Here is a 23,036-nt window from a genome sequence, read left to right on the forward strand (position 1 = left end):
CCTGTCTCGCTTTTCTAGGGTGAAAGTATGGACAACTTCAACTGGGGAGTCCGCAGGCGCTCGCTGGACAGTATTGACAAAGGGGACACTCCCTCCCTCCAGGAGTACCAGTGCTCCAGCAGCACCCCCAGCCTCAACCTGACCAACCAGGAGGACACGGACGAGTCCTCGGAGGAGGAAGCGGCGCTCACGGCCAGCCAGATCCTCTCACGCTCGCAGATGGTACGCCTCTCCCTCCTCACTCCAACTTAGTGATTGCCATTTCTGGATTTCCCAGTTTTTAGTTCCTTCTGGGTAAAATGCACACACTGAATTCAAGGTTGCAGCGACAGTGGAGTACTGCTCCGTGTCCTGACAGAGCCCGAGCAGGTACTGCAACGCCCATTAGCAGCTGAGACTGACTTTTTCTTTGCTTCTGGTCCTGGTGAGTTGTCGTGAGCACTTTTCAAGGCCCTTCGGATTTTATGTGTCAGTGTGTGTGACAGCACTACCTAACTCGCCACCCACTTTGCTTTCATAGTTAACATAGCCTGGAAAAACAGAGCACAACTGTGAGCCTTTTTAAGACCAAGTCAGTTGTGCAGAAGTTTTCACTCCCATCCCACACACGAGCGACCGGAGACTTAAAGAGCACGTGGAAAATGAGAAAATGCAGGCCATGAAAGTAGTCTCTTATTTCTGACGCGTGGAAGGCTAAAGAAGCAGAGGTGGGAGGGCTGGAGCCTGAAGGTGGCTGTAGCAGGAGCGGGAAGGCAGGTGGAATGTCCCCTGCGGCTGTGACGGGAGGCAGCGGGAGACCAAGGGCCAGCTACAGTCACATGGCTCTCCTGGGCACGCCTTTTTCATGCTGGACTAAACCTAGTCTGCCGGCAATTTGGACGGATTTGTCCCACACTCGTCTGCTGGAAGCGCTGGCAGCGATGTCGAGTGGTAGCGCCTTCCCCAGCTGTAGACAGAACGTGAAGTTGTCAGTGTGTGGCTGGCTTCCTGTCAGCCCCAGTCCTGCTGTCCTCTGTGCCTGTCAGTAACCCTTAGACCAACTGAAAGACAAAACATTACCATAAAAAATATATGAGTTTCAGCTCAAGGTTAACATAGTTAGCTAGAGCTCTTCCACTCTGATCGTTTTTGTTTGGGGAAATGTGACCTGTGTGAATGCACAGTCAGTTCTGGTTCATTTCTGCCGAGGGGTTAGCTGCCTGCATTAGCAAACACCCGTTCTGGCGCACACTGGATGGAAAGATAAATTTAGGCCAGATGTGGTGTCTCACTCCTATAATCCCAGCCCTCCCAGAGGCCAAGGCGGGTAGATCACTTGCACTCAGGAGTTTGAGACGACCCTGAGCTAGAGTGAGACCCATCTTACTAAAAAAATAGAGAAAATTAGCCGGGCATCATGGTGGGCACCTGTAGTTCCAGATACTTCACAGGCTGAAGCAAGACGATCACTGAGCCCAGGAGTTTGAGGTTGCTGTGAGTTGTGACGCCATGGCACTCTACCGAGGGTGACAAAGTGAGACTCTGTCTCAAAAAAATAAAATAAATAAAGGTAAATTTAGGAAACCACAGAAGCTTTGTAGAACTAAGCCCCTGGAATAGTTTGTGACATAAAATGTTTCTTTTCTGGTCACTACTCACTCATAAATGATGCCCTCACTTGACTTTTCTCTTTTTAGTTGAACAGTGACTCTGCTGCAGAGGAAACCATGCCAGACCAGGCCGACTTACTCCTGCAGTCTCAAGATTCCACGGGCAGCATCACCACAGAGGAGGTGCTTCAAATCAGAGATGAGACCCCAAGTTTGGAGGCTTCTCTAGATAATGCTAGCAGCCAGCTGCCTGAGGTGGGGAGAAATGGAGGCTGGTGCATGGCCAATCTCGGCTCCTTTTAGCACTCTGCCATAGCCCCTGCTTTTCTTTCAAAAAGAGTTTTGACATTCTTTGATTTAGCCAGTATTTCTAACCTGTTAGGACATTTTAAATGAAATATAGTCAAATCTGACTTTTCTTTAAGTTGATAAGGAAATGACCTACAGGTTAAAAATGATCTGTTTTTGAGCATTTTGCATTGCAGATTGTGATCCGGTTAATGTACAGACGCTTCTCTGGGGACGGAGGCATCATCGGTGGGGCTGTCTTTGCTTTGAAGGGCTGCTTTGTTTTTTCTTCTCTTTTTGCTTTGTACTGGGTGTGTGTGATTGGTGCTGTAATTGGGATTAAAACCTCAGGCCAGCTGTGTTAGCGTTTGTTAAGGGAAATCTTTTTAAAAGACTCTGGAACCACTAGTATTACAGTTTTTTGGAAAGGCCTGTGAGAAGTAAGCCAGATTTCAAGCTAATGCCTGACCAAAAATAAGTAAGTATTAGTTTTCTTAGTTTTTTTTTTTTTTTTTTTTTTTTTTAAGATTACAGACTTTTTTTGTTATATGTAATTGCGATAGCTCTGTCATGTGTCTTTTATCCCTTGGTAAGTATTAGGATCATATATTTTTATCAGTATTAACAAAATTGGGAGTTATTAGATATTAACAAAAATAGGATTATTAGATCCAGACTAATCTAGTTATCAGGTCTTATTGTAGTAAGGTAAATCCTCATATTCTTACTAGGCTGATTGTTTTACAGACAGTAAATTTACTTTGCTAGCAGTAAGCAGACATATTTTGAAATGAAGGCATATTGGCTTCCTTATTAGTAATCTTTAAAATGCTTATCCTGGTACAGCTAAAGTTGAGATGATTCAATTCAACAAGTATTTATTGTGACTTGCCAGATGCCAGGCGAGAAGAATAGGGCATGACCCTGTTCTCAGGGAGTTTGCCATCTATTAAGGGGGACAAAGAAAGGCTTTTTTTTTTTTTTTTAATGACATTTCGTCAGGGAAGCTCAGTTAGTAGGCCATGGTCAAGGCTTTGCGAAAACCGAGATTAGAGTGATCACCCCAGCTCTGGTAGCAAAGGACAGGCTTTGTGGCCTTCGGGACACCCAGCAAAGGCAAGGCATGTGGAAAGGCACATGTCCAGGTTGGAGCAGGAAATTCAGTATTTCCAGAGAAGAAGATGGGAAATGGCTATGGGAGAGGTCAACAGGGTCTGTGACAGGAGGGTCCCTAAGGCCATTCTAAAGGCTTAGACTTTGTCTTGTAAATAGGAAGGCATTTGTATTTCAGTCTTCTGAAGATAGCTATTATGTGACGGGCACCGCGCCAGACGCCAAAGTGGAAGTATGTGGCACATGAGCGTCCATTCGTTAACCAGGGTCTATACTGAGCCCCCGCCACTTGCAACGTGCTCTTCTAGGTCCTGGGTGAAACACACAAGGCTCCCAGCTAGGTGGAGGTTGACTCTAGCAGGAGAGACAGATAATTAAGCAGATCAAGAGGCCGGGTGCCGTGGCTCCACGCCTGCAATCTCAGCACTCTGGGAGGCCGATGCAGGTGGATTGCCTGAGCTCCTGAGTACAAGACCAGCCTGAGCTAGAGCAACACCCTGTCTCTAAAAATAGTTGGGCGTTTGGCAGGTGCCTATAGTCCCCGCTGCTTGGGAGGCTGAGGCAAGAGAATCACTTGAGCCCAAGAATTTGAGGTTGCTGTGAGCTGTGACACCATGGCACCCTACCGAGGGCAACAACGTGAGACTCTTTCTCAAAAAAAAAAAAAAAAAAAAGGTCATACTAGTCAAGATGCAAGTAATATATCAGAAAGCGCTCGGTTTTATTAATCTTGTTAAGAAAATCCAGTAGCGATGTGGACTTCGGTGAGGGAGAAAGGGTAGCATTGAGGTGAAACCTGGGTGACGAGAAGGAGGAGCCAGCCCTCAAAGATTAGAGGAAGAATGTTGCAGACAGAGGAAGCAGAAGTTAAAAAGAGCCTGGGGTATCTGCAGGATGGAAAGCTGGCCAGCGGGGCTGGTCCACAGCGAGCCAGCAGTCAGGGCTGCCCCTGGCACTCTGGTGATGCTTCCTGCAGGCCACACAGCAGGTAACCACTAAAACCAGGGATGTAAGAAGGACGAGATCTGGTTGCGTTTACCTTCTATGTACCACGCCCTGTTATGTATTTTTGTCATTTGTATATCAGCCTAACATTGGTATTACACTATAAATTTATTGTACTTAGGGATTAATTTAAACCACAGTACCCAGGCTAGTCTAAGGTCTTGGACTCTATCACTGTTCATAGTTTGGAAGGAAAATTCTATTTTTATCCATGAAAAAGAATAAGAAACGATTGTGTAGCTAAGAGGTAAATTAGGTCTACATACTTGAAGAAGCTGATCTTGATTCTTAAAACTGCGAGACCATTTGTATTTATTTTCAAACTGAGTAAAGTAATATTCATGCAAATTAAAAATTGATGTTGATTCTGTCATGCTGTATAGGAGTACTTCCAGAAGTATTTCATTTGTAATAGTGGTAGCTCACTTAGCCAGGCTCTATTGAGTTTCTACCATAGGCCAGTCACAATGCGATGTTTCACTAATGTCACAATGCACAGGAAGGGGGACACTGCTGGCATACTTTATGACATATTTTTTCATTATTATTTACTTAGGTTTAAGAGGATATAGTCACTCTTTCAAATAAATGAACTTGTGATTTTTTAATTTTCAAAATTATAACAGTGTAAAATTTCCTATAGTCCTGTTCTCTGAAAACAGCCCTTATGTCACAAGTACTCAGCTCATTTACATCAGTAAGGCTGCCCTGCGTGTTCAGTCCTCCTGGCTGGTCAGTATCTGCTCCTGCTCTGCGGGGAGCACCACAGGCCCAGCGTCACCTCTCCTACTCACATTCAGAATTCACTGTCTTGCGGTATAATGAAAGAAATGACCTTTCAAGAAGAGAGGATTTATGGTAATAACATAAAAGTTTTACTGGTGTAGAATTAGAATACATATGAGAGAAGATACTTTACCAAAAGACATTTCTTAGTAAACACCTAGAGAAGGGGAGCAAACTCCTTGACAGAGTGTGGGCACAGTGGCTCGTGTCTGTAACCCTACCTCTGTGGGAGGCGGAGGCAGAGGCGGGTAGATTGCTTGAGCTTCAGGAGTTTGAGACCAGCGTGAGCAAGGAGAAGACACCATCTCTACTAGAAATAGAAAAAACAATTAGCTGGGCATTGTGGTGGGCACCTGTAGTCCCAGCTACTTGGGAGGCTGAGGCCAGGGATTGCTTGAGCCCAAGAGTTTGTGGTTGCTGTGAGCTGTGACGCCACGGCACTCTACAAAATGAGACTCTTTCTCAAAACAACAACAACAACAAAAAAAAAACCTTGATGTTTCTGTGTGATAATAGGTGATACATTTCAAACAATCTTAAAGCTAGGACCATTTTAAAAAGTCTATCATTTCAAAACTCTCAAAATTAGGCTGTGTAAATGATTACTTAAACAGACTTAGATGGCGATATTTATTATGATACAAAAAAAATTTTTTTAATGTTTTTGAACTCCACTAAAAATACAATTGTTTTGCAGGATTCAAGTTCAGTGTTAAAGGAGGAGCCTGTTACAGCCTTTGAAGATGAGGGGTCATATATAATTCAGGAACCGCAGGGTTCTTTTGTGTGTGGAGGAATCCTTGATTTAGAAGAAACTGAAATGCCGGAGCCTCTTGCTCCTGAAAGCTACCCCGAGTCAATCTGCGAAGAGGATGTTACCTTGGCTTTGAAAGAACTAGATGAAAGATGTGAGGAAGAAGCAGCGGATTTCTCTGGACTGTCCAGGTGGGAGGGCAGTGTCACACTGTCATGAGGTGACATTTTCTGTCCAACCCCTTCCCAAACACCCCTTTTTTCCAGCTCCTTTTCATTTCTTTGTTTTAGTCTGTAATCAGACTCTCCATCTTCACTGGTAAAGATAAATAACTTAGGATGATGGTTTTTTTTCTGTTATTGACATTCAATGAAAGAAAAACAGGCCATTCTCAAAGGTTTCCCTGTTCACAACACACCAGATACCTACCTTGGCAAATGCCAGGTAGGCAAAGTGTCTGTGATACCAAAATAAATCTGAGATATCTCCACAGATTATTTTACAGTTTCATTATAAGGGATTGTTGTACCCATTTGCCACCTGTAAGAAAAACTCAGACCCCACTTCAGGTATAAATCAGATGGTGATTTATTACACCTGCGCAAGGGGGTGCTGGCAAAGGGCAGACGGCCCCGAAATGAGGAGCAGGCTGATTTTTATACCATTTTTGTGCTGTGTGGCAAGCTGGCAAGCACAGAAGCAGACGTGACGGTTAGCTGAGGGCGGGGTTACTGTCAGGGGGCTACGACAGGGCGGTTGGCACTGGGACAGCTCTTGGGAGACTCAGTAGCTTGAAAACTCTGCTTGAGTAAGCTTTCACCATTGTTTTAAATGTGGCTAGGAGTCTTTGGGAACTCAGGAAACTTTCTTATTCTATTCTGAAACCTGTTCCCGGATTTTGTGGGGGAACGGGGGGGAGCTGTTGAGACGTGTGGGGACTCAGGCTGAGGCAGTTAGGGGCCTTTAGGGGTCTTTTTGCTGGGTCAGTTATTACAGGATCACATCTTTTAAAGTTTGATTTCTAGGAAAGAAGTGTTCATAGTACTGTCAGAGGCTAGATTTATCCTTCTAAATGTTAATGGGTGACATAGTGAGACTCTGTCTCAAAAAAAAAAAAATCGGGCGGCGCCTGTGGCTCAGTTGGTAGGACGCCGGCCCCGTATACCGAGGGTGGCGGGTTCAAACCCTCCCCGGCCAAATTGCAACAAAAAAAATATCCGGGCGTGGTGGCGGGCGCCTGTGGTCCCAGCTACTCAGGAGGCTGAGGCAAGAGAATCGCTTAAGCCCAGGAGTTGGAGGTTGCTGTGAGCAGTGTGACGCCATGGCACTTTACCTAAGGTGACAAAGTGAGACTCTGTCTCTACAAAAAAACAAAAACAAACAAAAAAATCAGTCACCACAGTAACATTTTTAGAATCAATCTTTTTGAGTTATAATTGAAGTTTTCACATCAGATGTCTGCTTTATTTTGATTGTTTTCTCTAATCTTTACCCAGGTCCCTCCTTTCCATACGCATTGCTCCAAAATTTCTGTAAAGCCTTACAGAACTGTCTCGTAATCCAAAACATATGCAACTTTAAGGCCTTGAGTACACATTTATTAATCCAGTGTCAGATTCAACTACTCATCTTTACAACCTGAAGTTGTAAAATGTCCAGTCCATATAAGCTTCATCTTTTTGTATTACTTCATTTTTTTGGTATCACCTGGTGGTTGGGATTATAAATTCCTCAAGGGAAATGGCCAGGTTTTAACATTTCTTTGGAGTCAAATCTATGACCTAGTAACATTCTATGTAGTATATTCTCTACTTTACTATATTCTATATAGTACGCTAGTAACATAGTATGTGTTTATGAAATAGCTGAGCAGGCTGAATGTGCCCTTGCTTATAACATTGGCTTTGATTCCTCATCTTGGGTTCAAGTTCAGGCTCTGTCATTTCTTACCCAGTAACCTATGTACATTACTTAGCCTCACTGAACTTTTTGTGTTCCCATTTGTAAAACTGGTATAGTAGAATCTAACTCTCAGAGTTGTGAAGATTGAAATTATCCATATAAAGGACCTAACATAGTCCTTGACATGATGATCAAAACTTTTATTATTTTTTTAGAGACAAGATCTTGCTCTGTCACCCAGGCTGGAGTGCAGTGGCGAAATCATACCTCGTTGAAACCTTGAAAGCCCCAGTCAAGCTATGCCCCCACCTCAGCCTCCTGAGTAGATGGGATTACAGGAATTTGCAACTATGCCCAGCGAATTTTTTTTCTTTTTGTATCTTTCGTAGAGATGGAATCTTGCTATGTTGTTCAGGCTGATCTCAAAATTTTGGCCTACAGTGATCTTCCCACCTCAGCTTCCCAAAGTGCTGGGATTTTAGACACGAGGCCCCTTTCTGGCCTGACCATTTAAAATAAAAGCATTCTAATCTGTATTATTCATAGAAATTACTGAAATTAATCCATAGCAGTGGCATATTATAGGACGTGGGTCATTTTAGGGTAGTCACTTAAAATTAAAGTTCTAATTCTGAAAATGCTAAGTAGAAAATGTGGGTTTGCTTGTTCATGCTTTCTTACAAAGTTTAGGTTGTTACAGATTTTCTAAATCAATGTGTTCGTATGAATAAAAATAACCCGTGTCGAATGACTCGAACCCTTTCGCGTGACTGAGTCTAAGATGCTGTTATGTGTGGTGTTTGTGTCAGCAGTCAAGATGAAGAAGAGCCGGACGGTTTTCCGGAAGGACAGACGTCACCTCTCCCGTCACCGTTCCTGTCTGCCATCATAGCTGCCTTTCAGCCTGCAGCCTACGATGACGAGGAGGAGGCCTGGCGCTGCCATGTCACCCAGATGCTGTCTGACACCGATGGGTCCTGTGCGGTGTTTACTTTTCATGTGTTCTCCAGGCTGTTTCAGGTCAGTAAGCTCTGAGATTTCTGAATTCATATTATAGTTACCTAATCAAGCTACCTTTTTTCTTCTGAACTCAGTATTTCAAATTTTAATATTCCTACTGATTTTCTTTAATATTTTTTTCTAAGCTAGTGGTATTACTTAAATTTACACTGTGATATTGTAGTACAGCTGGTACCTTATACAATGCCTAAGGCAATTAAAATAAAATTTCAACATCTGATAAATTTCACAAAGCAACATATAATCAAGGGTTAAATTAATTGGCACTCATATTACTCTGTGGGGACCATAAAAAATTTAGCTGCTGTTGCTTCCAACCCTAATAATAACAACGACCACGATGGTGATATGAGCTATCAGGTGGTGCCTACTTATTGCATTCCAGGCACCATGCTAAGTGCTTTAAGTATTCTCACAACACCACTGTGGAATGTGACATTATTTTTAGCTTGCTGTGCGTAGGGTAACTAAGGCACAGAGAAATGCCACCATTTAAGTCATTATCTTCTGAACAACTTACCACCTGTCATCTCTAAGCAAATGTCGCCATCTTGGAAGAAACAGTGAAGTACGTCTCACTGAAGCTTCCCCACCTCCTCCAACCTCCATTCACTCCCTCCTGTGAAGCTTAGTAGTCATTAACTGGGGCATTAATTATCTCCTTAATTCTCTGCTTAATGGCATTACTACTTGATTTTCTTTCTTTTTTTTTGAGACATCTGTTGCCTTGGTAGAGTACTATGACATCATAGCTCACAGCAACTTTACCCCGCTTGGGCTTGAGCAATCCTCTTGCCTCAGCCTCCCGAGTGGCTAGGACTCCAGGTGCCCACTACAACACTTGGCTAGTTTTTCTATTTTTAGTAGAGATGGGGGTCTCACTCTTGCTCAGGCTGGTCTCAAACTTGTAAGCTCACGCAGTCCACCTGCCTCGGCCTCCTAGAGTGCTAGGATTAAAGGCACGAGCCACTAGACCTAGCCTGTATTTTCTTTCCGGTGATACAAGTACCTTGATGGCTGAGCTATGGATTACACTTTTTAAAAATCATTCATGAAGTTCCCTAACAGTGATACATGTATGAGAAGTCAGCACATTATTTGTTACAATAAATTATACCACTGATAGTATAATTAATAGTGACTATGGGTCAGGCACTAATTGTTTTATGGAAATAAATATTCCTGAATCCACTTGGTCACTCTTTCTAGAGTGCCATGCTGTCTTAGCTCACAGCAACCTCAAACTCCAGGGCTCAAGCGATCCTCTTGCCTCAGCTCCCTGAGTAGCTGGGACTACAGGGGCCCACCACAATGCCCAGCTATTTTTTTTAGAGACAGGGTTTCCCTCTGGCTCAGGCTGATCTTGAACTCCTGAGTTCAAGTAGTCCATCCGCATCAGCCTCCCAGAGTGGTAGGATTACAGGCCTGAGCCACTGCGCCCAACCCCCTTAATGTCCTTTTATAACTTAAAAGTCAGATGGTAGCCCAGGATGGTAAACTACATTTACTGCGTTTCTTTCAGCTAATAGCTTCAGCTTTAAAATCGCTAATTCCCTCAGACATGTGAGGGGGAAAAAATAAATCTCAGGAAGGGGGAGATGAGTAGAATATATTAATTTTTTTCAGTTAAGAAAAAAATCAGTGATTTACCAAATCTTCAATTATTTTTAGAAATTAACGTGTTTCCTAAATACCTAAAACCATGGATTTAGGTATCAGTGATAGATAGCATTCTATCTGTTACTATAGTAATTTTAAAATCTTGCCCTATTATGCTTCTTTACTTAAAGGTGATAAAAGGCCTTCTCGTGAAATGTTAAACATTTTTGTATGCTTTTCCTCACAGACAATTCAAAGAAAGTTTACAGAGATAACCAATGAGGCAGTTAGCTTTCTGGGTGAGAGTCTCCAGCGCATTGGTACCAAGTTTAAAAGTTCGTTGGAAGTGATGATGACATGCTCAGAGTGCCCAGCGGTCTTTGTAGATGCGGAAACTGTAAGTTTTTTAGCTTTTTATTTCAATAGATTTGGGGTTACAAGTGGTTTTTGCTTGCATGGATGAATTGTATACTGGTGCTGTCTGGATTTAGCTTACCCATTACCCAAATAGTGTACATTGTACCCAATAGGTAGTTTTTCTTCCCTTACCACCACTCCCCCACCCCGAGTCTCCAGGGTCCACTCTGTGCCCTGCACACCCTCAGCATAGCGCCCTCTTACAAGGGAGAACGTGCACTATTTGTGAAATCGCTCTTACATGCAAGCTGATTATAAGGGCTATAAGTTTATGGCATCTTTCAGTAAATGGTCTTTTTTTAAAAGTAGTTCAGAATTTTTAAGACTGAAAGTTCATACTGTCAACTTGATTATAAATAATTGGCAAAATGCAATTCCAGTACCTTAGATGCAGTGACCTGCGCCTGTTTCTAATTCTGACCCCTCCAGAGTCCAAATGGGGTCACCAGAGTGCCGTGCTCTGGAGATGGACACTTTTCCCCTGATTGTTGAATGAAAATGGATAGAAGATGGCTAGACCCCTCCCCCCATGAAGTGCCCAGAGCCTCCTGGTCTTTCCCTATCTCCAAGCGTACTTCCAGATTATAAGATATTTAAAGAACTACGGTTTTAAAAACTTCAAGGGGGGCACCTTTGAGGTGTGTGGTGGTCTGGCATGCCACTTCTTGAAAACCCTGAAAGATGACTTCCTGAGACCCTCCAGTCCTATCGCGTCTGCTCTGCGTCGGTGCAAGGTCAGCCCTGAGTGTACTAAGAGAATATCGAAAACCAGGTATTCCCTGGCCCAAAGTTATCAGTGTCATAACCTGGGTCAATGTGTGTTTGTGACTTGACAGCTGCTGTCATGTGGTTTGCTGGAAACACTCAAGTTCAGTGTTTTGGAATTACAAGAACACCTGGACACCTACAACGCCAGGAGGGAGGCCGCTCAGCAGGTCAGTCCCCTCCACCGCGCCCCCGACAGCCCAGAGCTCAGCTGCAGCAGAAGGGAGACTCTTCTCACTTGCTTCAGGGTTTACTGAAAATGGGGGATACTCTGAGCCTTCTGTCCAGCAAACTCTGGTCTTTGGCTTTTATTATAGAAATCTGCCCTCTAAGGGCACAATGGAAACCCATGGCTTTGTAAAAAGCTTCTCTGAGACTGTACAGCTGCTGTCAACACCGCAGGTGGGGAAGCTGAAGCAGTTACTGTTCAGCTGAGGATACGTTACACAAGTGTGGTCTGGAAAATGTGCAACCTCTGACATAGTTGTGACCCTTTTCCTGTGATGTGTTTGTGTGTATGAGCCATCAGAGGGAGAAACATGCGTGCGACAGATTACAGATATGACCTGCTAAGACATGTTCTTCAGTTCCTGTCTGGCACTGAAAGTAATCCCAGCACACTTTCAATCAGCAGAAATACAATGGGGCTTCTGCCTCTCACACAAACTGCACACAGTAGGCAGGTTTCTTTCCTAGGAGTAATAGGAAAGTAAGTAAAAGAAATAGTTACTTTCTTTCATCAGTAAGTATTACACAGCCCGTACATGTGAAAGCCTATGAAAAATGGACTATGAAAGTGGATTCTTACTCCATAAATACTCTGGATGAGAATATTGTAAAGCACAGGCAGGCACCGTGGCTCAGTCCTGTAATCCCAGCATTGAGAGGCCAACGTGAGCAGATTGCTTGAGCCCAGGAGTTTGAGACCAGCTTGAGGGAGACCCCAATCTTTAAAATAGAAAACATTAGCCAGACGTTAGGGCAGGCACCTATAGTCATAGCTACTTGGGAGACTGAGCCATGAGGATCCCTTGAGCCCAAAAGTTGGAGGTTGCTGTGGGCTGTGACACCCCTGCACTCTACCCAGGGTATAGAGAGAGACTGTCTCCAAAAAAAAATATGTATGTATGTATACAATATATATAGCACAAATACTATATATGAATAATATTAGTAAGAAAAGTAATGTGTCTGTCACTTCAGTTATGAGACACCCCAAGATCATACAGGTCTAACAGAACTAATACAGACCAAATACCCTGATGACCAGAGAGAGGCCACTTTGGGCTGGCAGGAGGACTCGTGGAGTGGGGATGAGATCCTGGGCTTTGACAGTGGTTAATTGCAGATTGGAGTATGACTTCAGGGGGGCACGTGGTATGAGAAAATACTAATAAATATTGAAGGTTTCTCTTCTTATAAGGGGAACATGCTCTTATAATGGCAGAGTAGAAAAGAGGAAAGAGTTTTCAACATTGGGAAATCATCAGGCAGGAGTTTGGTTATCTCAGAAATAATACTGCTGTGCGCGTACCTATGCAGTGTCTACCCAGGAGTGGAACATACGCTTATATTCTTCCTCAGTCGGTCATGCCAAGCAGTTTTCCAAAAAAGGTTGTATCAGTTTAAGATCCCATGGGGCACCTATGCAAGAGTTACGGTCACTTCATACCTTCACCACCATTTGGTGTCGCCAGTTTTTAGAAGTTTGGTCATCTGGCAGTTGTGTGGACCAGCTAAGGTTTTTTGCATTTCCCTAATGACTGATATTTGGGCACCTTTTCATTTAGGTGTCTCTATTTAGATATTGCCTGAATTATCCTAAGCACCCTGCCCACTTTATAAATGGACTGTGTTTTTCTCATTGATTTATAGTAGTTTTTCTTCTCTAATGCATGTCTTTTTTTTTGCAATTATTTTTCCCTCTCTGTGGCTATTAATTTTACTATCTTATCAGCATATTTTGGTGAACAGAAGTTTTAAATTTTATTAAGTCCTAGTTGTCAGTCTTTTCCATTACGGTTATGCCTTTTGTATCTTTAGAAATCATCGCCTACCCTACAAGTTGTGGTAGCTTTTTCCTAATAACAGCCCCAGTAAACCATGCCTGTGTCCACACTCTGCAACATGACTTTGCCCTTCTTCCCACTGAGAGTAGTCTCGTTCCCCAGATCTCTTAAATCTGGGGTGGCCTCATGACTTGTTCTAAGTAGTCAAACTCAGAAGCAATTCTGTGCAACCATTAAGACTAGCCCGAAGAGACCTTTGCAACTTTTGCCATCATGCTGGTCAGAGTGTTTGGGTTTGTTTTGCTTTTTTGAGAAAGAATCTCACTCTGTCACCCTGGTAGATGCTGTGGCATCATAGCTCATAGCAACCTCAAACTCTTGGGCTCAAGCAATCCTCTTGTATCAGCCTCACAAGTAGCTGGAACTACAGGTGCCCACCACGCCCAGCTATAATCAAGAGTGTAAATTAGAATAAGCTCTGGGAAACTATTTGACCTTTAGCCAGCTGGAAGATAAGAGGACATGGGGAGAACATTCCAGAAGTTACCCAGCATACCAGGCATGTGAGTGATGCCAACTTGGGACTTCCAGACCATACTTCAAGCTATCAGATGATTGTAGACTCACTGGTGGCCCTGGGCAAGACAAGAAAAAAACTCCTAAGAAACATAGGTTGATCTTGGTTATTCTTTTTTTTTTTTTTTTGAGACAGAGCCTCAAGCTGTCACCCTGGGTAGAGTGCTGTGGCATCGCAGCTCACAGCAACCTCCAACTCCTGGGCTTAAGCAATTCTCTTGCCTCAGCCTCCCAAGTAGCTGGGACTACAGGCACCTGCCACAATGCCTGGCTATTTTTTGTTTGTAGTTGTCATTGTTGTTTGGCAGGCCCAGGCTGGATTCGAACATGCCAGCTCTGGTGTATGTGGCTGGCGCCTTAGCTGCTTGAGCTACAAGTGCTGAGCCTGATCTTGGTTATTCTAAGCCATTAATTTTCATGTGGTTGGTTTTACAGCAATAAATACCATTTATAACAGGAAAAGATCAAATGCCTACAAATATAGTTAAAGATATACTAGAAATTCCAAATATTTCTATGAAATGTTAAAAACCACCTCACACAGAGAACTGTATATCATGTGTGAATCTGAAGACTCAATAGTGTTAAAGATGTCAGTTCTCCCTAACATGGTTGATAGATTTAATACAGTCTCACTCAAAATCTCATATGGTATAATAATGGAAATTGATAGGTTGATTCTAAAATTTATATGGAAATACAAACAACTAATAATAGAATAAACAATCTTCTTGAACCGTAAGTTTGCAAATTACACCACTTGAGTTATATATATAGCCAACTGCCTATTCTTATAAAGGGTTTTTTTTTAATATAGCTATCCCATTTGTTTAAATATTATCAATAACTTATTTTTACACTGCAACAGACACTAAAATGTTTTTTAGGCTTTGCAAACTATTATCTGCCCTTTTATTACACAGTTTTTCCTATCTATTTGTATTTTAGTTATACATTTTTTTTTTTTTTATTCAAGATTTCCAAGTAAAATACCACAAGTGAAAGTCTGAGCTATGTACCAGGACCCCACCATCTTGGTAGAATTGAATCATTTTTGTCTTTCCAACGCAAGATGGGAAATGTCTGCCCACCTTCTTAGTCCCCAGCTGCTGGTTTCCTAGGTCTCCTGCAGCACAGGAGGAGCTGAGCACGTGTGAGGAGAAACTGCGCAGGGACTGCTGGGCTCGCTTCTCTGGAGTGCCCTTGTCCTCCAGGAGCGTGGCCCCCAGTATTTAACTGCCTTCAGTGACCCTGTTTTCCTAGCCCAGGGAAGCTGTGGGGTGCCACTCTAGGCCCCACTTCCTGTTCAGCTTTGACGTCCGGAGACTCGACAGAGCAGTCAGTAACCCCTGGAGTAACCCTGGAGTGAGGACAGGCTCACCTCCATGCTTCTCTCTCACTCCTTCAGTTTGGGCTGGTAGTGGTCAGTTTCTGTAGTTTCCGTACACAAGCGCTACTCCATCACATTCAGAAGTGGAACCTCGTCAGCTAAATTTTAACCTGCATTTGAACCTTAAGTAAAGAAAATGTCATGAGAAGAGACCAGTAGTATATCGAATGCCCTCGGTTCACATCTGAACTGTGTCCTGTGTCTCGTGCGCACTGGCCGGAAAGGTGAGGCCAGTGTGCAGTCACAGGACTGTGTGGCGGGGCTTGTCTTTGTCTCAAACTGTCGCCCTGGGTACAGTGCGGTGGCATCACAGGTCACAGCAGACTCAAACTGTTGGGCTCAAGCTATCCTCTTGCCTCAGTTTTTCTGTTTTTAGTAGAGACTTTTTGCTCAGGCCTTGACCTCCCAGAGTGCTAGGATTACAGGTGTGAGCCACTGCTCCCAGCCTGGCAGGGGCTTGTCTTTTATTTAACAGAATAAAAATCAATCATTATGTTGAGTAGTTCTCCCCTTCCCCCCACCAAAGGCTGCATCACTGGATATACAGTATAAAAAAAATTTAGTAATAAGCCATTAATCAACTGAAATTGCTTTCAAATTTATTAATACACTAACCAGACCAGATTAGTGATCACAATTAAATATACAGACATTTTAACATTTTGTATGAATAAAGATTAATGCACAAATTCCATGATAGATGTCAACTGAATTTTGCTGATACCTTTTGACAACAGCTGCCATCAGCCATATCTCACTAGAAAAGCTTTACGTGTTTCTCTTCAGCGATGCTGTCAAGCAAACAGCCCAAGGGCTGCTGCCATTGGAGGCACTAGAATAAAAGGAACCAAAGGTCAAAGAAATAACTGAGATGTCCAATTTTAATTCTTTGCATGTAGAACATAAGCTACAATGGAGAATTTTAAATGTCAAATACTAAAATATTTTCAGAGTAGCTAGTTTTTCCTCAAAGTCCTAATAATGTATTATGTTTAATAATATCACCATGGAAAACTAACATATAAAACAACCAGGAAGTCCAAACAACTAACACTCGTAAGGCTCTCACTTAGCCCTGGCCTCACAGAATTCCCAAGGCATTTTTCCACTATACCGTAATGCTATTTTATTGTTATTTATCTGACGAAAATATACTTTAATATCAACTTTAGGAGTAGCGCAGAATAAGGTTAAAAAAAAAATCTTTGGCGATAAGTTTATTGTCATTCATTACTGTCAAAAAAAAAAAAAGAAAAAGGAAAACAATATTTAAAACAGATCCTGATTTCTGCTCACTAATTAAAACTGACAGCAGTCTTCTGAGAATTACAGTTCTGATAAGCAAACAGACCTGGTTAAATTCCCTTCTGGTCAATTTAATAAAAGTGACTTAGAAACACATCTTTTCTTTCCTCATCTTACATTACAAAAAGGTCAGGTGTAGATTATGAAGATTTCCACAAAATCTACAAAACAAAAATAGTCCTTACTGAAATGCAGCACCCCAGGTTCCTGGACGTTTATTGTGTTTTTGTTCATGAACTGTCACCAGTGTATGTGTCCTGTCCTGCTGGAAGTGTCCTGCTGTGTCTGTTCCATGGAGATGACGAGGCTCAAACGGAATAAAACAAGGCCTAGAACTTAAAGTTAACTTGGTTATATCACCAGTTTCACTGTGCATCAGTTACTGTATTAAAATTTACTGTTACTTATTTTTAGTGGTTAGACAATTGTAAGAGGACATTTGGTGCCAAAGACGACCTGTACAGGATAAACACAGATGTGCAAGTAAGTTCCTAATTCTTGTTTCCCCTGCATTTCTGTATTAAGTACAACACTACATATGCTCTTACACAAACATCTTTATTTGATATTTCTAAAAATAGTGGTAAAACTTTTGTTCTGATAAGCAAAATCAAGTTCAAAGAAATATTAACCTAGTAATGAAAAATTCACTTTAATAAAAATGAACAACCAGCTTGTGACTGAAGCTGAATAACATTCGATAGATAAGCTTGATGGACATCTGGACAGTCCAGGTCAGCTTTTAGTTGCATCTGCTGCTTAGAAAAATAATTTTTTTTTGTCCAGCATTGGTACTCTGCAGATAAGTTGTCTGGTCAGCAAAGCCAACCAAAGAGTAATGTGATATATGTTCATATTAGCCTTTCTAAAGGTGAAATTCTGATTAGGTAACTGTTTTCCTCTATTATAAAGTTGGGTGAAAATAGCTATATATTTTCTCAGTAAAATGTGTATATAAGAAATGCATACATGTAGTGAGTGAGGATGACTTAGACCTACAAATTACTCCAGTGGGGTTGGCAACTTCATATGGTAAAAACTATCTCCATTTGGCATAAGAATTCCCAAGTTTTTCAACTTCAGTTTCATTTATTACAGATTTCTAGTATCTGCAGAAGTTATGCTATTATAATAAAAATCTAGAGTTCTGAAAAATCTGCAGTGTTATGAAAATAGTATATTCAAGAAATGTTAACTATTTACCAGGCATTGTGCTAATAAGCATTTCACTTTCATTATCTCTTTCCTTACAATCCAGTGAAGAAAAAAAAAGATAATCAGAGCATCTACTTGAGACAGAGTCTCACTTTGTCACCCTGGGTAGAGTGCTGTGGCAACACAGATCACAGCAACCTCAAACTCTTGGGTTCAAGCCATCCGAGTATCTGGGACTACAGGCGCCACCACAATGCTCAGTTATTTTTAGAGACGGGGTCTCTCTCTTGCTGGTCTCAAACCTGGGAGGCTGAGGTGGGTGGGTTGTCTGAGCTCACAGAGTGCTGGGCTTACCTGCGTGAGCCACCGTGCCCAGCCCTGATTATCTCCATTTTGAAGATGAGGAGACTGGAGCACAGATACTAATTTATCTAAAATCAGTAAATAATACAAACACCTTTCAAACCTAGGCCTACTGACTCCAAATCTTGTGCTATGTTAGAAACTGTGAAGAGAAGGAATTAACTCAAGACCAGAATGGGATCCTTTGGTTCTAATTCTGTCTCTACACTGTTTAGCTATACTGCTTGAGCAAGTAATGTGACCTTTTCTGCTATGTATACTAAGTGATATCTCCCAAACTCTTAAGTCAGTGCAGCTTGAGGTTTTCTACTCAGTGAAACAGCAATGAAAGTCTTATATGTACAGTTTGCAATCTTAGCTCCCCTTTCCTCTCCAGCTTTTTAAGGGTAGGAGACTCTTTTCACACAAATTCACTAACATCCTTATGTATAGTCTTTTCATAATAAGCAGCCAGTACGTATTTACTGGATGAAAAATGAAAAAAGAATGTACACACACATTTTAATGTGAACGTGTATGGTCATGCTCCAAAACTACACGGTTAGCATACTTAGGATTAATTACATTTACGTTATTTCCTACTAAACGTGATCAGTGATTTATTTTCTATTATGTCCCAAAGTAGAGGCAATGTACACATGTCTATGAAGGTCAGCTTGTTAATTTTCATGAAATCGATGGTATAAGCCTTGGAAGTTTAGATAGGCTAATGTGTCGACACTGGATTGTGCTCGGGCAGTGAGCTTCCCAGGAAGCAGCGGGAGCTAAAGTTCACCTCTGCTTATTTAGCAAATCTCTTCTAAATTGATAGGAATAAATGTTTTAAATAGCCCCTTGGAGGGAAACTATGTAGAAAACCAGGCTGAAGAATGACTTTTAGAAACTACATTTAGACAACTGCTGGGTTTTTTGGTGGGTTTTCGGGTTTTTTGTTGTTTTGAGACTGTTTAATTAGAAGTCATTCTTAATAGATGAGGTCCAAGTGGCCATAGATATTTCAGTAGAATTTTTAAAGCAATCCCTAAGTGGGATTTTCCACTATGTGTTTTATATACATCATCATCTTTGATTCAACCTAGTTGGGGTTACATTTCTGAAACTTACTAAATTACCTTTGAAATGCAACTTAGAACACCCATCTGCTTCTGGATGTCAGCACCCAGCATGGCAACCCAAGGCCTAATTAAAGGGAAGCCTAGAACAAGCCCCACCAGCAATAATCCTTGGATGGGTACTTATCATGTAAGATTATAAAACAGTAATTCATCTGTTATTTTACTAATCGAAATTTTATTACATTTGGGCTTGGTTTTACCAAAAAAAAAAAAAAACCTAGATAGAACACTTTTAAATTTCCCAAAATCATGTTACTTCAATTTTATTATTTGACAGAGAGTTAAAAACACTCTGAATTGTTGGAGTAAATGTTCAAGAAGTTTTATTCTGGTTATATGTTCTTCAGTTTGCCTGAGACATCTGTGGCCCTAGTTAAAATGATTTCTTACACTAATTCTTGGTCTTTTTCTTCCTTTGTATTTTTTTGTGACCTGATCACCTTCTTGCTTAGCAAATGGAAATACTAGCAGTAAGTGACCCATCTTGATTTACAGACTACTTACCCTGCCAGACAAACTGGTGTCCATTTGTGACATAGCACTGTGTGCTTCTGTTTTGTATAGCCTTAATCCATGAAATGTTGGTTCTATAAAAATGAGATTTTACAATTAATATGTACAACTAGCAGTCACCCTTTTCTACATCTATAACTAACATATCTCCTTTTAAATGTCTTAATTTTAAAAATCAAAATGCACGTCACTATCATAGACTCATTTCAGTGAGATTACCAAGTGGTTTTCTTGGGAAAATGACTGCATTTTAGTGAAGAGGTTGCCCTGTTTTACTTTGCATTTATCAACAAATGCTTGACAAAGCATGAGATCTACGTGTCAATGGGGGCAGTACAGTGAATCCTTTTAGAAGCATCCTGTTTATTGCCCGCTGAAACATTCATCAAATGTGAAAATGTGCCTAACACTACAGACAATTATGTAACCAACAGTGATGTTTGTTTTTATTTTAATCCCAGTCTTCAAAGCATCTTCCACCTGCCTTTCATCAGCTTCACACCATATTAACTTGCTTACCTCAGAAAAAATGCTGAGACAATTTTAACCTAATTATGTATACATTTTGTTATAAATATGCTGTCTAGTGAAGTATTATGGAAAATAACACCTAAATTTAATGTAATGTTTATTTCTAGGAACTGGAGCTCTGTCGAAGGTTATACAAGTTACATTTTCAATTGCTGCTTTTGTTCCAGGCCTACTGTAAACTTATCAGCCAAGTAAACACAATAAAAAATGAAGCAGAGGTAAATATTCATTTGTACCATACATCAGTAACTGATTCTAGAAAAATGTACTTACATATGTTCCTTTTAAGTCAACTCACTTATAATGAATCATTTTTTTTCACCTGAGGAACTATCTTTTTTTGAAATGATGTGCCTTATCAGCACCTATTAAAGGCTCCAGCAGCAGAAACAGACCATCTGTAATCAAAAGTCAAGTAAAACACATCAGTTCACAAAGACATAAACTATATGATGAACCTGATATCTCGTCCATATGTTACTGCTGTAGGTCTATTAATGCACATACGAATAAGCCTGTGAAAAGCACTTTACGTGATGGGGATGGTTCAAAGGTGGTGACTATGGTCTTTTCCCCCTTGTCATCTACTGGTACAAAGACTATCACTGGGCAAATGATTTAAAATGGTTAAATCATAAAAAGGAAAAAAACAAAAGATTTACCCAGGGTGTCTTATATAAAGACTTTACTGTCAAAAACGGTTTTCATGATCTCCCCATGGCAATAAATGAAATGATACTAAGTCAATATATTACATATTTTAAATATTCTTAAAGCAGCAAGTCTGAAAACTATTATTGGGTAGAATTTACTCCTACAAAATGCACAACTTGAAATATTTAACACTTTCAAATGAACTTTAAGGAAAAATGCTATTATCAGGTATCTCTTTGAAGCCAATTAAACTTTTTTTAACTCGATACTAACAGATCCTTAAAGGTGTATTTGTTTTAGGTTATCAACATGTCAGAGGAACTTGCCCAGTTGGAAAGTATCCTCAAAGAAGCTGAGTCTGTTTCCGAAAATGAAGAAATTGACATTTCCAAAGCTGCACAAACTACGATAGAAACTGCCATTCATTCTTTAATTGAAACTCTGAAAAATAAGGAGTTTATATCAGCTGTAGCACAAGTCAAAGCTTTCAGGTAAAATGCGAAGTGATTTCAAGATGATGCCTTTAAACTGACTGAAAATTTACCAGTATTAGGCTTGGGTTCTCAATTTGATGTTTCAATGTCATGTTTTTGTGAAAGGAAAACATGCCTGGTAACACCACTGACAAGATGTTAATTTTAGGTTATTTTTCACACTCAGGTGCTACTTTGCATACCATATTTACTCATATAGAATATGTAATCAGTTACTCACAAGGAAATTGTTATAGATATTAACTTAAGCAATTATCAGTCAAGATTGACTCCATTTTTAAGTCTCGGAACTTAAACCGTATTGTCTTTTCAGATCTCTGTGGCCCAGTGACATCTTTGGCAGTTGTGAAGATGACCCCGTGCGGACACTGTTACACATCTACTTCCACCATCAGACCCTGGGTCAGACGGGGATCTTTGCAGTGATTGGCTCTGACCTGGACATGTCGGAAGCCAACTACAAACTGATGGAACTTAACCTGGAAATAAGAGAGTCCCTACGCGTGGTGCAGTCGTACCAGCTTCTAGCACAGGCCAAACCAATGGGAAACATGGTGAGCACTGGATTCTGAGAGACTTCAAGCATTTAGGAAAGAAGCAAAGCTGAAGATGGTTACTATTGTGAACGAAGCACCTTTTATGAACCCTTGCGATTCACTGATAACTTTCTGGTGGCATCTACAATTACAGTGTAAACAAAGATCTAAAGAAAAAATCTGATTATTTAATAGCTGCCAGTACGAACAAGGAGTCTTTTTAATTGCTTAACCTACGGGAAAAGAAAGGGCTAAAAGTGATGCATACAAATACATTGCTTTCTGGAGAAGGGATTCCAGAAATGTTTGCAATAACGGCCTCTACTACGGGGACAGCCAAAAGCAGGTGAAATGAGGCTGAAATTAAGGCTGGCTCATTTTAGCTGACGGCCTGCAAAGCTGCTTGAGTTTCCAGCAGTTGTGACGTGATCTACAGGGAAGTCTGGTCATCTCCAGGAACATCCAGTCAGATAAAAACACAAAGACTTGTTTGCAAATACCATTGATTTTTCACTATGTGGGATAAGGGTTTGGGGTGTTCGTTTTGTTTGTTGGTCTGTATAAGGAACTGTGTGTGTGTGTGACTTGGGATGTGTGGCTACGTGACAGTCCTATTTTCAAGGTATGGCTGTTTGGTGATAGCGTCTCAGAGCATGCCTAAAAGAGCACTGCAAGATTATTTTTGAAGAAATTTTATTTTATTAGATCTAACTCTTCATAGTGTTGTAAATGTTAGGACATTTTAATAATATTTTAAAACTGGGCTTTCCCAGTATTTGGAAAAGAAATAATATATCTGTTAACGTTATTGGAATGCTGCTCAGTTCTCTGATCAGTGCTTATGTTACAACTGTTGATAACTAACCAAAGTAGCTGCCTGCAGAGACTTTAAAATGTAAAATAAAGGTGTGTGCTGCCCGTCAGCTATTCTCATTAGAAAAGTTAACTTATTTTACTCCATAATTATTCTAGAAACTGTATAGACTAAAACCAGTATTTTCTTGTACATTTGTGCCATGCACTGTTATACAAGAATAGGTATACAAAGCTAAAGAAAAAAATGTGGTCACCGAGGGTAGAACATATGACTTGCAGGCTGTGCCGTCTGCAGAATTAAAAAAAAAGAGATGCATTTTTATACCTTTATTCAGGGCTCA

General features: G+C 41.0%; 1 protein-coding gene and 1 long non-coding RNA gene across 14 annotated transcripts in view; one reads left to right on the forward strand and one right to left on the reverse strand.

Annotated features, from left to right (window-relative positions):
* FRYL (FRY like transcription coactivator) overlaps nt 1-22,815 on the forward strand; it is a 267,043-nt gene extending 244,228 nt beyond the window's left edge. For 7 of the 13 annotated variants that reach the window (XM_053577717.1, XM_053577710.1, XM_053577713.1 and 4 more), the window contains 11 exons: nt 19-222; nt 1,677-1,844; nt 5,479-5,726; nt 8,247-8,457; nt 10,304-10,453; nt 11,310-11,408; nt 16,933-17,001; nt 19,604-19,621; nt 20,303-20,413; nt 21,150-21,340; nt 21,657-22,815. In XM_053577717.1, the coding sequence (XP_053433692.1) occupies nt 19-222; nt 1,677-1,844; nt 5,479-5,726; nt 8,247-8,457; nt 10,304-10,453; nt 11,310-11,408; nt 16,933-17,001; nt 19,604-19,621; nt 20,303-20,413; nt 21,150-21,340; nt 21,657-21,915 (1,728 nt within the window). In that variant the 3' untranslated portion in view covers nt 21,916-22,815. The remainder of the gene's footprint in view (nt 1-18; nt 223-1,676; nt 1,845-5,478; nt 5,727-8,246; nt 8,458-10,303; nt 10,454-11,309; nt 11,409-16,932; nt 17,002-19,603; nt 19,622-20,302; nt 20,414-21,149; nt 21,341-21,656) is intronic. The other 6 variants (XM_053577712.1, XM_053577720.1, XM_053577716.1 and 3 more) reach the window with 4 other exon arrangements.
* LOC128575910 (uncharacterized) lies at nt 15,820-20,296 on the reverse strand. Its single transcript, XR_008377193.1, has 3 exons — nt 19,656-20,296; nt 16,704-16,853; nt 15,820-16,045 (listed from the first exon to the last, which is right to left on the reverse strand). It is a non-coding gene; the product is annotated as an uncharacterized LOC128575910 (long non-coding RNA).
* Nucleotides 22,816-23,036: the final 221 nt, after the last annotated feature.

Source organism: Nycticebus coucang, chromosome 23 (assembly GCF_027406575.1).
Source record: "Nycticebus coucang isolate mNycCou1 chromosome 23, mNycCou1.pri, whole genome shotgun sequence".
Taxonomy (NCBI): Eukaryota; Metazoa; Chordata; class Mammalia; order Primates; family Lorisidae; genus Nycticebus; species Nycticebus coucang.